General features: G+C 39.5%; 2 protein-coding genes across 2 annotated transcripts; one reads left to right on the plus strand and one right to left on the minus strand.

Annotated features, from left to right (window-relative positions):
- Positions 1-544: 544 nt before the first annotated feature.
- Positions 545-6,288, plus strand: RPS19BP1 (ribosomal protein S19 binding protein 1). Its single transcript, XM_070754809.1, has 4 exons — positions 545-646; positions 739-867; positions 4,713-4,810; positions 5,413-6,288. The coding sequence occupies exons 1-4, from the start codon at positions 595-597 to the stop codon at positions 5,551-5,553; spliced, it is 420 nt and encodes a 139-aa protein (XP_070610910.1). The 5' UTR covers positions 545-594; the 3' UTR covers positions 5,554-6,288.
- A 4,677-nt stretch (positions 6,289-10,965) lies between these two features.
- ATF4 (activating transcription factor 4) lies at positions 10,966-14,612 on the minus strand. Its single transcript, XM_070756093.1, has 3 exons — positions 13,723-14,612; positions 12,052-12,369; positions 10,966-11,887 (listed from the first exon to the last, which is right to left on the minus strand). The coding sequence occupies exons 2-3, from the start codon at positions 12,269-12,271 to the stop codon at positions 11,049-11,051; spliced, it is 1,059 nt and encodes a 352-aa protein (XP_070612194.1). The 5' UTR covers positions 12,272-12,369; positions 13,723-14,612; the 3' UTR covers positions 10,966-11,048.
- Positions 14,613-15,060: the final 448 nt, after the last annotated feature.

Below are 15,060 nucleotides of genomic sequence, written 5' to 3' on the forward strand. Positions count from 1 at the left end.
CATATATTTAATATATTTAAAGCGATTTTAATAACCTACTAATAATCCTAGGTTCAGTAGGCTATTTTACCCTTTATAAAAGTTATTCTTGATTGCTAGTAGTTGCTTTCCGTTCACTTAGACCCGAAGCGATTACATAGCGATAACATTTGTAGATCAGAATAAAATATCAGAACACAGCTTCCAAAATGAGATACAATTTCTCCTCCCTTCGTCTTCTTGCAAATACATCGTTTTCTTCTTCGTTTTTCCAAACCGCTGTATACACTAACACAGGGGTCTCCAACCTTGGCAAACTTTAAGATTTGTGGACTTCAACTCCCAGAGTTCCTCAGTCAGCAAAAGGAACTCTGGGAGTTGAAGTCCACAAGTGGCCAAGGTGGGAGACCCCTGCACTAACCCGTCCACTCGGGATAAAAGACAACAGAAGCGTGGCGACTTTAGGCAAAATGAAGTAAAGTGGGTCAAAGGAAGAGAGTCAAAAACAAAAAAAAACCAAACCCCGCACTCGGAAGTAGCACAATCATGAAAAGACCATAGAGCTAACACAGAGCGGAAGTTCAAGATAATTCACGTGTCTATAGAGAGGGAAAGATGTCCGCTTCCCTGCTAAGAAAGGGACTGGAGCTCCTGGAGACGGCGGGAGGTAACCGAGGGCTGCGGGTTGGCCAAGGGAGAAAAGGGGGGAAACTCTTTAGGCTAAAATCAATCCCTCTTGTTTCTCTGTTGGATAAATAGGGTCCGGCTCTCAAAGATCGGGAGCCGCCTCCCGACCCGATAACCGGTCGAAGAAGAAGAAGAAGAAGAGTCCAAGGTCCAAAATAGAGAAGACCACCATCAAAGGAAGAATGATCAAATCTGCATTAGGTGAGTAGGGGGAAGATGGAAAAGATGGATAACCAAATGGACAACACACACCCCAATCGAATTTATTGATCGACTCAGCCTTCCCTCCTGCCGAGACGGGTAAAATGAGGACCTACATTGTTGGGGGCAATATGCTAACTCTGTCAATAGTTTAGAGAGCTCTGTGAAGTGGGGTGTGTGTGTGTGTGTGTGTGTGTGTGTGTCTGTCTGTCTTTCTTTCTGTCTGTGTGTGCATGCATGTATGTATGTATATAAATTGTTCTGAGTTCGGGTTTTACCCCGTGTAATATTTGAGTGTTTATGCAACGTTTCGGTGAAATCACATTCACTATCATCCGGCTGAAGTTGTTAGCTTCATGCTGCTTTGAATATAAAAGCACTATGAAGTGGTATATAAGTCTAAATACTATTGCTATTCCTGCCTCTCTCCTTCCCTCCTTTCATTTCCTCCCTTCCCCTCCCTCCTTCTCTTTCCTTCATTCCTTTCCTGCACCTGGGTGAGGAGCGACTTCTCATCTTCTGCCACTTGGAGCTTGGAGCAGTAAACCACATCTCGGAAGCACTACATCAGAGAGAAGCAGCCAGAGTCCACCCTAGCTTTGCTGTCCATTGCAGATGCTAGATGGGCCCCCTGCAAACTCTCGTCTCTCATGGAGCCCGGCCAAAGTTTCCCACACTGCTTCGATGAGCACTCCTCGAGAGATGAGAATTTGCAGGGGGCTAATCTAATGTAGGCAATGGACAGCAAAGCTAAGGTTGATACTGGATGCTTCTCTCCACTAACAGGCAGCCAAGCTAACCTCAGCCAGTCCCTGGGAGTCAAAGCACTGAAGCGCGAGCGGCACAGGAACTTCGCCCAGGCTCATTAAGAGAAATGCAAAGATTTCTCTGTGGACCATTGGTGTAGATAGAAGCAAGGGAGAAGAGAACGAGGAAGCGGCAGGTACAGGGAAGATGCTTCCCTCTCTTCTCCCTTCATGATCCTTCAGTGTGATATAGTCTATTCCAGTGTTTCCCAACCTTGGCCTGTTGAAGATATCTGGACTTCAACTCCCAGAATTCCCCAGCTAACGAATGCTTCCTGGGGAATTCTGGGAGTTGAAGTCCAGATATCTTCAACTGGCCAAGGTTGGGAAACACTAGTCTATTCATCTTCCCATGCCCAATCTTTGCATTTTATTTCTTCTTTTCAGCAGTACTCAAGTGTGGGACATAGTACAAACTTCATGCCCTCTGAACTTCCAGTTCCTTCTCTTCCTGCTATTCCCTGTGCAGTTGCTGATGTTCTCATGCTTATATCGTATCACTCCATTTGCTAATTCAATTATTCCCAACTCTCCTACAAATGTACCATAACAGGTTTGACCATGCTCCAAAGTGCATTCTTTATTCATTTAATGCAACAAGAAAACTGTGGATATTATTTCAGACATCTCTCTGTATTAAGAGCATATGTGCAGGATCTTTGGAGATCTGTAACACATGCATAAGGCTTTCACGGAAGGGCAGGCTGACCTCAGTGAGTCATGCCATAAGAATGTAAGCTTTGTCTCCATGTAAGACAAAGGAAATTCCTAAGCACACACGTATGGGAGGTGATTAGGGAATGGTGTTAGGAGGGGCAATAAAAAGTGTGGCGCAGGTAGAAATTCATGTATAGGCTGCTTTGCATCAGGTGTAACCATTTGCTACGCCTTTTGATTATAATATGTAACATAATAAAAAGAGCCGTTCTGCTCCGCCAGAGTGTCGTCTCACCCCGAGGAATTTCCGTGTCCCGTCTTGTTTCTCTATCTGGCCTTCCGTGAACGTCCCACCAGCTGATGCGGTCCCGCCGAGCCTGCCTGTGCTAAGCACCCCGCAATCGCCACCAAAAACCCCAAAGTTTGACCTATATTTTACATAAGTTGGGAGTTGAAGTCCAAATATCTTCAAGTGGCCAAGGTTGGGAAACACTGGAATAGACTATATCACACTGAAGGATCATGAAGGGAGAAGAGAGGGAAGCATCTTCCCTGTACCTGCCGCTTCCTCTTCTCCCTTGCTTCTATCTGCCGATGACTCTAAAGTGTGCAATAGGGTTGATATTCCAGGAGGGGTCGGTAATATGGTGAATGATTTAGCTTTACTAGATAAATAGTCAAAGCAATGGAAACTGCAGTTTAATGTTTCCAAATGTAAAATAATGCACTGGGGGAAAAGGAATCCTCAATGTGAGTATTGCATTGGCAGTTCTGTGTTAGCAAAAACTTCAGAAGAGAAGGATTTAGGGGTAGTGATTTCTGACAGTCTCAAATGGGTGAGCAGTGTGGTGGGGCAGTAGGAAAAGCAAGTAGGATGCTTGGCTGCATAGCTAGAGGTATAACAAGCAGGAAGAGGGAGATTGTGATCCCCTTATATAGAGTGCTGGTGAGACCACATTTGGAATATTGTGTTCAGTTCTGGAGACCTCACCTACAAAAAGATATTGACAAAATTGAACGGGTCCAAAGACGGGTTACAAGAATGGTGGAAGGTCTTAAGCATAAAACATATCAGGAAAGACTTAATGAACTCAATCTGTATAGTCTGGAGGACAGAAGGAAAAGGGGAGACATGATCGAAACATTTAAATATGTTAAACGGTTAAATAAGGTTCAGGAGGGAAGTGTTTTTAATTGGAAAGTGAACACAAGAACAAGGGGACACAATTTGAAGTTAGTTGGGGGAAAGATCAAAAGCAACGTGAGAAATTATTATTTCACTGAAAGAGTGGTAGATTCTTGGAACAAACTTCCAGCAGACGTGGTTGGTAAATCCACAGTAACTGAATTTAAACATGCCTGGGATAAACATATATCCATTGTAAGATGAAATACAGGAAATAGTATAAGGGCAGACTAGATGGACCATGAGGTCTTTTTCTGCCGTCAGTCTTCTATGTTTCTATGTTTCATATTTGGAGTAGTTACACACAACTTGGAGGTCATGTTTTTGATTATAGCTCTTCATAGTTCCTCAGCCAACACAGCTATATTTTGTGATTTACAGTGTTCCCTCGATTTTCGCGGGTTCGAACTTCGCGAAAAGTCTGTACCACAGTTTTTCAAAAATATTAATTAAAAAATACTTCAGTTTTTCCCCCTGTACCACGGTTTTTCTCGCCCGATGACATCATATGTCATCGCCAAACTTTGTCCGCCTTTAATAAATATTTTTTTTAATAAATTTTAATAAATAACCCTGGTGAGTAATAATCTAAATGGTTGCTAAGGGGATAGGAAATAGCAATTTAGGGGTTTAAAGTGTTAAGGGATGGCTTGTGATACTGTTCATAGCCAAAAATAGTATATTTACTTCCGTATCTCTACTTTGCAGAAATTCGACTTTCGCGGGTGGTCTCGGAACGCATCCCCCGCGAAAATCAAGGGAACACTGTACATTTAAGCTCACTTAAGAGACAATCCAGGATGCAGACTATATGCAGTACACCAGTTTTCCCAATAACTGAAGACAGTAATAAAATGCATTGATGACTATTCTATGGCAATATTTTCTGTTGCCTCAAAAAGAAGATAAATATAAAACCTTCCACTGATTTTCTCATGTGAACAAACTCCCTTAGGAACAAAAGCCTTTTTTTTTTTTGCTTTATCATTTCATTTGCTGCATATGAAAATGCACATATTACCTTGATGCAATTTGACAGCTCCAAAATAGGGACTGCACAAAATTAAATTAAAACATGAGGCAAGCAGGATGAATCAGGCTTGCAACCGCAGTACTAAGTCCCTAAGACAAATATGTATTTCCTCCTGAATTTTATCTATATGCTTTCGTATTATTATTGCATTGCTTTTTTCCAGAGGAATATCAGAAACATCAAGCAGCTGACCACTTTAAGAAGAACATGCAGTATATGATGGGCACTCATTTTGTGGCAGACAGTACAATTACTGAAAAGGTCACCTTGTTTACTTGTCACTTTTTTATTTGGGGAGGGGAGATGCTATTAGAAATAAAAGAGAAAGAAGACAATTCTGTTTATACACAGTTGATAGTTTTTTGAGAAGGCTGCTTGTTTCTCAGTATAAACATGTTTCTCATGTCTCTATTTCAAATGTTTGCTAATGTCTTGCCAAAATATTTTAGATCTTGAGTTTTCAAATTGAATTACAGTATTTTAAATTAGCTGTGTGATGTGCACGAATTGTAATTCAGTCTGTATGGGCGTATATATAGAATTTGTTGGGAGTACCTTAAAGTACCTTCTCCCAGGATCATTTATTTATTTATTCATTCATTCATTCTTTCATCAAATCTGGAGAATACTGTGAATCCAGATAAAAAGCTGTTTTCAAATGCTCCAACAAATACAATCCTTGAACAGTCTTTAGGACTGCATACAAGGACCTGTATCTATCATCAATTTCATAAAATACTCTATTACAGTTGGTTACACTGTAATAGAGTACAGGTTTATTATACTACTGACTAATGGTTACATTTATATACAGTATATTAAACGTTATTGAGATACTATTTTCCTTTGCATTATTTTTGCAGATTTTAACCCAAAATAGAGGGAGGAAAGCTAAAGACCACCCTGTAGAAAAAGTGGAGAAGAAGCCAGAAAAAACTGTCTTCACTGAAGACGACTTCCAGAGATTTGAGACAGAATATTTTGGAAGAGCTGGAACAGTTTGACAAAAATAACTTCTCCATCCTTGCTGAAAATATCAGCATCACTGAGCAAATGCTTGCCAGCATTATTGTGGTTGGAAAGTATGTCTGTTATAAGATTACAGTATTTCTACATATGATCTGCTCAGTTGTTGCACTTCGTATGGAATGACAGTTTGTGCCCAGAGTGGAGAATCCAGATCTTTGATGCCGAGTTCAGACACATGACTCACAAGATTATCTTTTGACTCTTTGCTAGAAAAAATATCTACTTTCAACCAAACAAAACAGTCTTTTGCAACATTTCTTAGGAGTAAATTAAGTTAGATAAGTAATTTCTATACATATGGAGGAGAGAATTTGGATTTTATATTGCACTATCAGAGCTGAAAGGATGTGCTTTATGGCACAAGGTTTTGCTGCAACAAACTAACAATTACGCTTGACTAATTGATTTACATTGATTTAATTAATAAGCAAATATTTTAGTGCATGTATAATAACATAGAAATAGTCAGTTATAAGCATTTAAAATGCTTCCACAAGGATATCAGTTATTTTTACTCTACTTAAGATATAAGTCACTTTTTTGTGATTCCTTTTAGGAAAAGAGTACCCCTGCAATACTCTTTTCTTCTCAAACTGTAGTTTGTATAATTTCCTACCATATTGTTGGTTACTTTACAAATGTTTTTCAGTTTATTTAATGTATCATTTGTCACTTCTTTAATAAATGAAAACACTTTTATGGAAATAAAATGATCAATTACACCAGACTTTCAGGCAAAAATTGTAAAGTACCAGAAATAAATAGCCTAAGAATATTATATCATTTTTAGAAGCAAGTAGATAAAGATAAGAAAAATTAAAAGAATTCCATACAGGAACAAGAATGGGTCAGAGAGATAATCAAATGTTAAATAGTGGTTGGAAAATTTATATTGATACAATATTTATAGTTGGAAAATTATGTATGTTTTCATAACTATAGTTACTACGTAAGAACTGTAAATTGTGCACTTATGCAAACACTGATTTTTTTTTCCATCCCTGACTCATCACTAGCATTAAGCTAATTATAATATATATCATCCCTTGTAGTTCTTTTTCACTAGTAGGATGTGGTTATCAGAGTTACTTGTTTGTATCACACCTTTAATCTTTTTAGAAATATTTCAAGATGGTGAACATATCCACCACACCTTCCTCCTCCTGTTTTCCCCACAACAATAATTGTGTGATATAGTCTGGGCTGAGAGAGAGTGACCAACCCAAAGTCATAACTCAGAATAGTTATGTTTGAAAATACTCTGCCTGAAAGTGTACAGTACTTTAGATTTACATGGAGTTGCCTACACAGTGGCATTTGGCTTGCGAAACCCAACCAATTTAGTTAATTCATAACTGAACGAATCCAGTGTACTGGATGAATCGAGACAATGATATACATTAAGCAGACCACAGTAGTTGACAAGGTTACTGTTAACCATGTTAGTATGTTGGGCAAACATACTAATAATTGAAGTTATAATCCTACCCAGGCTTCATGCTCTGGGGAAATCCAGAGCATGATACCATGGTCTTTCGAGACTGATGAATGCATGCAATCCTGAAAAAAGGTATAAGGATTCTTTTCAAAAGAATGTAATTATGGAATAAACTATTTTCTACTTTTCAAATCATATAAAACAAGTCTTTAACCTTATTTATTTAATCATATACACTGTTCAAAAAAATAAAGGGAACACTTAAACAATACAATATAACTTCAAGTAAATCAAACTTCTGTGAAATCAAACTGTCCACTTAGGAAGCAACACTGACAGTCAATTTCACATACTGTTGTGCATATTCAACTTTGCACAAAACAAAGTATTAATGAGACTATTTCATTCATTCAGATCTAGGATGTGTTATTTGAGTGTTCCCTTTATTATTTTTTTTAGCAGTACTATATATAAAGCTGCCCAACTCAGTGACACTGGGTGGTTAAAATTATTCCATTTTGCAGGAAGGAGCACATTTTCACATTTACTAGCTGAACATGCATTTCTCCGGTAAAATTAACCCAATTTTATAGGTTTCCCTAACATACTATCCTAAGTTAGCCAAATAGGTAAATTATTCTATCATGCTAGGCTACAATGATTAGTTTGTAGCTGAGCATGTGCATGAAAGGTGGTGTATTTTAAAAATGAGTCAACCACTAGTGATGATTCATAGGAAGTCTTTCCTTTTCCCAAGCACTGCCAATACCCTTTGCCCCCCTCCTAAACCAGTTCTGCCAGAATCTTTTCCAATTCAGTTCATGTTTGGAACAAAATAGCCCGTCTCAAACATCTGAAAAACAGGCCAGGAAGAACTGTTTCTCAGTTGCTGCCTAATATACTGTAAATTTATTTGGATATTTTCATATTTAACAAGTTATCTAGTTAGCTCATTTTTTATTGTTATAGCTTTTTATTTAATTCCCCAATTAGCTGTTATCTACAATTCACTTTAGCATTTAGTCCTTACAAGGTAGTGAAGCCAATTGTTAACAAGACAGCTGTAGGAGGAACAATCTGAATTGTTTTAAGACTTCTCACAATTATTGGTATCAATCATATATTAAAAATTAACAAATATAAAATGGCTTAAATGGTAGTCAAATTATGTTGCTCATAAACTTATTAAAGTTTTCTGTGGTTGGAATGACATTCCACATTTGCTTACAGATCAAAAGTGATAAGTTCAGCCTGTGCTTTAAATCAAACTGAATTTCTAACTTTGATGTTAGAATATTGGATAAGGTTGTACAAAATGTTCTAGGCATCCTGAGCATATAAAGCTGATCCTGTTTATCTGCATTTATTATATTTTGATCCATTTGCAGGAGGAAAAAAAAAGATTTTTCTTCCCACTTATACTGTAGCATGAAAAAGTAGTTTTGGAGTGCAAAAAAAGGCACCACTGATTATGGTTGAGACAAGGTAGGGAACAGGTAGAACATGCCACACTGGGAACCTATTCCTTATGGTTGAAACCAGGGGTGGGCTACCTTCCGGACGGGGAGACGGACGGGAGGACGGATGGACACGACACAGTGGGGTAGCAATAATGGAGCTCCACCCCAGAGCACCCAATTTGCACTGGATGATGTTGAAAGAAAATGCATAAGCTGCCCCCACAATGTGGTAGTAAAAATTTTGGTAGCCCTTCACTGGTTGAAACGTGTATTTATTTATTTATTGGATTTGTATGCCGCTCCTCTCCATAGACTCGGGCAGCTAACGATAAAAACAGCATGTAACAATCCAATCCACTACTAAAATAACTTTAAAAACCCTTATTATAAAAACCAAACATTATACTTCAACAGCTTACAAACTTGTACTTCAACCAAGGTGAAGTACTATTTTAGAAGAAGCTGATTGGGAAGCAAATGTTTCACTGGGGGCTCGTTTTACTGCCAAGATACCATTTAAAACATTTGGGCTAATCTTTTCATACTGACAGTAACAAAGATAGAACAGGTGCTGCTGAAACATCAAGAATGGGCCACTTTGTACTCCATGCTTGAATTGCTCTGCTCTGGGGGAAAATGGGGCTAAATGCATACTTGTTCTAATTGTCCTGTATATCATTGTGGAGTGCAATCAGATTATTGCAGCCAAAAACTGAAATTGCAAAATTCTGGATTATTTCCTCGCACATGTGTATCTTTTACTTATAAAATGTATAGCCACCCATCTCATCAAAGGCAACTCTGGGTGGCACACAATAGTTGGGACACTGCAACAGATAAAAGCATAAAAATCCGTATTCTGTAAAAAAAAAACCTAAAGAGGTGATGGGAGAATGGTTCTCAGTAATGGAACCATATAAGCATGCCTCGTCTCCTAAGAGCCCATGCTGGATGACATAACCACATCTTTCAAAATATCAAGAAAACAATTAGTGTTCCCTCGATTTTCGCGGGGGATGCGTTCCAACCACCCGCGAAGTCGAATTTCCACGAAGTAGAGATGCGGAAGTAAATGCACTATTTTTGGCTAACAACAGTATCACAAGCCTTCCCTTAATACTTTAAACCCCTAAACTGCAATTTCTCATTCCCTTAGCAACCATTTAGATTATTACTCACCATGTTTATTTATTAAACTTTATTAAAAATATATTAAAGGCAAACGAAAGTTTGGCAATGACGTTTGACGTCGTCGGGGTGGGAAAAACCACGGTGAAGGGGAAAAAACTGCAAAGTATTTTTTTAATTAATATTTTTGAAAAAAATGGTATAGCCGTTTCGCGAAGTTCGAACCCGCGAAAATCGAGGGACCACTGTACATTAATACCCAAAAAGGAATCGACTCTTGAATCTATAAACTATACCTAAAACTAAACAAACTAAAAACTATACCTCCATTGCTACTGACTAGTTAGTATTAGCTAAGGCTGAAAACAGCCCTACAAGAATTTACCAAAATCAATGTAAATTCTTACCTCAAAAAAGTTTTGGATATTGTAGAACACCTGATAATCTAAAACTAGCCATTCTTTAAAATTCTAGCTTAGATTCTGATGAGAACCTAAGCAAGAAAGGGACCTTTTAGAGTAGTTGTTTTCTTTCAAGCAAGCAGATTGCTTTTCCGAGAAGTGATCCAGGTTAGAATAGTATATAAAAGTGAGCTCCTAACTCAAAACTTACAACAATGTAAAAATTACACCTCTTGAAAATTCAATTAAATCATTAACAGGATCATGCCAATACTATGGATGTTATGAATCATTGCCTGGATCATAGCTGCTGGGCATGCTCGACTCAAATTATGCTAGCCAGCGAATATGTCACAAGCCAAGTATGTCAACTGTATATAGATTTTTCTTAAGGATCTTTGTTTTGTACATGACAAACTGTTCTTAATGTTCTTAAGCATAAATGTTCATCTAACTAACTCAAGTGCAGTTTTGGTCATGGGCACAAAAAAGAACCTTACTATGATTAATGGGGGGGAAAAGATTATCCCTATTCTTGGATGTTTTGAAGCAATTAAAGGCAAGAGGAGGGATATGGGTAGAGACAGAAATTGAGAGCATGATGTATTAGTGTTAAGATCCATTTAAATGGATAGTATTGGTGAGAAAACTAAACATTTGGTACACTGGCTAATCAATCAAATCCAAAGTTAACAAAAAATATGAAGGCAGATTCAAGTAGAATTGAGAAGAATGGTTTTAAGATTGAGAGGGAAAGGTATATTTGTTAATTTTACGAATATGAACTTTGTTGTTCCAAAATTGTAAGATATGGAATGAAATTTAAAAGGGCACCTTGACATAGGTTAAACTGCAATTTCTACCTTTTTCCTGTTCACTTTTAATGTAGCAATTGAGTTTTTTAACTGAGGGAGCAAAATAAGTTTCAAATAAAACTTCACTAAAGAATATACACATATCCAAATTAGAAAATAATTTATTAAGCATTATAACAGTTGTTAGCAGTAAGCAATATACATGCACGTAACTCCTACTCCGCTACTCTATTCTGGGGCTCTAGTCTTTTTACTCTTAGCTTTGCGAACTTCTTCAATCAGATCTTTTAAATATTTAATTTCTTTGCTCAGGGAATCAACTTTCACCGTCAGGGCTTCATTTTTTTGCTCTAGTTCTCTGCACTCTCCTGATAAAGCTTCTTGCTCTAACCTTTTCTTCTGTCTATATCGTGTGGCAGCTGTCTTATTCTGCTCCATCTTCTTCTGTTTCTTATCTACTACCTTTTCTTCTTTAATCTTTAATATGATGATTCCCAGAGGGCGGTCATAAGGCTTGGGCCTCACAGAAACATCAATTTTGGTTGTAACTGATTGGTTATCACTGAGAGAACTAGTAGAAGTGGCAGGACTTTGTGGAGGTGACTCAAGGTCTGACTCTGGGCTCATGCATATTCCACTATCATTGTCAGAATGTGCTTCGTCCTCTTTTTCACTCTTGGGAAACACTACAGTAGTGGGGGTTTCTGTTTTCTTATCTCCTTCAAGAATGTCTACTTCACTACCTAGCTCTAAACTGAATGAATGGTCAACAGTAGAAATCAGTGGCCCTTGGGGTTCAGGAAATGGCAACAATGTAGTCAATGGGGCCATCTGCTCTGCTTCAGGCGACCTGGGGAATTGGTTAATTGGTTCTGGCATTAATAAATTTTCTTTGCTGGGAATTTCTTCAATGGGCTGGTCAAGCAGGTCACACGTGTCTTCCAACGTGGCCATGAACTCATCTGGGGAGACGGTGGCTTCCAGGTCAATACCTAACAGCGCATCAAAATCAAACTCTTTCAGGTCCATCTTCTCCACCATCCAATCCATGCCAGAGAAAGCATCCTCTGTAGAACAAAACAAAAAAGGATTTCCAAATATGATCTCAATAAATATACCAAAAAAAAATATCCCTCCATTTTAGATCCATTAAACAACTATATACATTTAAATAGATGCATCAAAAACCTCAAAAGGTTACCAAATATTGGCAGAATATAATTTATCTTACCCTGGTTGCTGTCTGTGGCATTATTGCTACTGCCCACATCCAGCCATTCGGAGGAGCCCACTTTAGCCTTAGCGCTGGAGAACCCATGCGAACTGAAGTTCCTGGCCACCTCGAAGTAGTCATCTAAGAGCCCCAGACCTTCATCAGCCACCAAACACTGCTGGCTGAATGGGGACAGAAAGCCCCCCAACGACATCTCTGTGTTTGATGAGCAGCTCATTTTGGTCAAGCTTTAGTACTTTGTTGTCGATTTGTCTAGACAAATAGATGTTGTCTTTATCGATTACAGCAAAGCTGCTGTGTGATGATTTGAAAAACCTGGAATAAACAAGATAATGATTATTATGAAAAGAGTTTTTACATTTTAATTTCAAGTTAAAAATAGCATAGGGCAAACTGTGCATAGCAATACTGCAGCAACGATCCTACAGTTCCTGTTTTCCCCTCTAGACTTCATCTGAGCGATCTGTCTTAGACACAAATTAGAACAGTACAACAGCGCCAACTAGAATTTGTTCAGCAAGTCAGCCCTCTATTTCCTCCTAACTACACAGCTTTAATTCAATCTCCACCCATCTTGGTCTGATTCATGAATTCATTAGTGACAACAGCTGCAGCCATTTCGTGATCTGCTTGCTGTGCATGTCTAAAACCAGGATACAAAAAAGTCCGCCATTTTGTATCCTGCCACGTTTCCATTTAGGTCACTGAGAATCTTAAGGATTGTTAAGATTTATCAGCCACATAACACCACACTCATTTATATCAACTTATTTAAAAATTGGCAATTTCCACAGAAAATTTTATTTTAAAGTTACACTTAATGTATGGTTTTTAAGGGCTATTATGTATGGTTTTTATACTTTTTACTGATATTGATGCTGTGATCCATTTTTACACTGCTTTTTAACTTCTTGTTACTATTGTGAGCCACCCAGGCATACAAATTTTACTAAATAAATAAAAATAAATAATTCACTACCTCTTTAACCTTAGAAAATACAAACCTGCATTCCACCCAATTAGTTATTTCAGCAAAATGTTTTTAGAAGAGACTTCCTGTCAGTGTATTTACAGATAAAACAATTTAATTGGTCGTATTTCTGTTGTGAAAAGCTCTTTAAACTCTCTCTCTCTCTCTCAAAATAGTACAATTGTTCACTTGTCAAAGTTCTATTTTTGTCCAGGGGAAAAAAACTATTAGCATACCAATTGCTTAAATCTCGGGGGATTTTCCCCGACAACAAAGGAAATCATTTTGCCTTCTAATTAGTCTGGGACACCCAAGGGCTCATTTACTACGTTTTCCATAAATAACCTTAATGCAATAGCCCGGAATTCTTTGCGATTAACCTTTTTTTCTTGATATCATCCCACCGCATTCCCCCCCCTCCATTTTTCGGTCACTAACACATGCCATCTCCCCTTGGCTGAAATTTCAAATTTCCTCTTTCATATATTCGCAAACTCCAGCTGTTTTGAAGTCCCTAACCAGATCTTCGCTCCCTTCGCTTCCTTAACCCGATCGTGCCGGTTTTGTCTTATCCTGTACATTATTAAATATTTATTTATTTAATTTGACTTCTATGCCGCCCAATCCCGAGGGAATTCAGTAAATAAAAGCCCAAGGCCTCCTCCTTTCATGGATCCCCACCCCACCAGGATACTCACGCCATGGTTGCAGATGCTCGGAGGTGCCGAGGCCGCGGCCGCCGCTGCTGCGCTTCTGCAATGGCCGATGCCGTCGCTCGCCCTGCCGCCCCTACCATGCCATGGTGGCGGCCGCTGATATTATTAAAACCCCTCCTCGAATTGCTCGCTCGGGCACTGTCACACACCGAAAGAAAAAAACGGGGGGGAGAGGACAGGTGCTACTATTATTTTATTTTTTTCGGAAGTGACAAAATGACACCCCGCTCTTTTTCCTCAAGGAGACAATAGGGACGAGAGTTTGCGCGTTTTCTCTTTATATAAGCCAACGAGATCCGGCAGGGCCTCCTTTCAGTAAGCAACGGTTCCCGAAAATCCTTCCGCCCAATATCTTCGGCATTGCATCTGTACCCCTTGAAAAAGTAGGTTTCCTCACAGAGCCCTCTCTATGATGTCAAACACTCCGCGAGGCTTCGCGCCCGCGTTCTATTAGCCCTACTTCAACAATGCGCGGAAGGATCAGAGGGACTATTCTAAGGCGTTGACTCATAACGTCGGTTGCCGCCGCTTCAATTAGGGCCAGACACTTGACGGTGGGAGGGGAAAAAGGAATTCTAGCTCCGTTTTCCTATTGGCCGCCCGAGGGTTTGCCCGATTCTGCATTCCAGTAGTTTGAGAAAGCGCGTGAAGACGAAGCGCCTGATTGGTCGGCGTCGTAAGCTTCGCGTGTTGCGTGAAGTATTGTTGGCTGAGCGAAGAAACCACGTCAAGAATTGGACTTAATTGTTGGCAGGGGGGGAGAATGCTCTTAAAAGGGGCGCCCAGGATCATTAAAAATAGAGTTGCGGCGGGTGGGGGGAGGGGTGGTAGAGCTTCTGCCGTTTTCTCTTAAAATGGTGCTCTTCCTCCCCACATTTTCTGTCTAGCTGTCAATGAGATTAGTCTTCTTCGTCCTTTTTGCAAGACTCCCTTTTTAGTCCTTCTTCCGTCTTCTCTTCGCCATTTGGGGTTAGCAGCCATTAATATGTCATTGCCCCCAAGTCTTGGGGTGAGGGGTGTCGATTGCTGAGGGAACTTGCGACCTTCGTTTACCCCTAACCACCAAGGGGGTGGGGCGGAATGCAAGATGGTGGCTGGAAGCTTTGGGTAGCCGGCTAAAAGCAGCAAAAACCAGTCCTTAGACCTGAATCACCATACTGTACATGGAAATCCTACGCTGTGGTAACTTCCCGCCCCAGAAGGCTTGGCGGGAAGTTACCACAGAGCGCCCGTTTTCTCGCTCTCCGGCTGGTGTGAGGGGCGAAGAAACTCCCCCCCCTCCCCCCAGCCGGCTGAGGTGAGGGGAAAAGCGAGGCAGAC

This window comes from Erythrolamprus reginae, chromosome 6, assembly GCF_031021105.1.
Source record: "Erythrolamprus reginae isolate rEryReg1 chromosome 6, rEryReg1.hap1, whole genome shotgun sequence".
Lineage (NCBI taxonomy): Eukaryota > Metazoa > Chordata > Lepidosauria > Squamata > Dipsadidae > Erythrolamprus > Erythrolamprus reginae.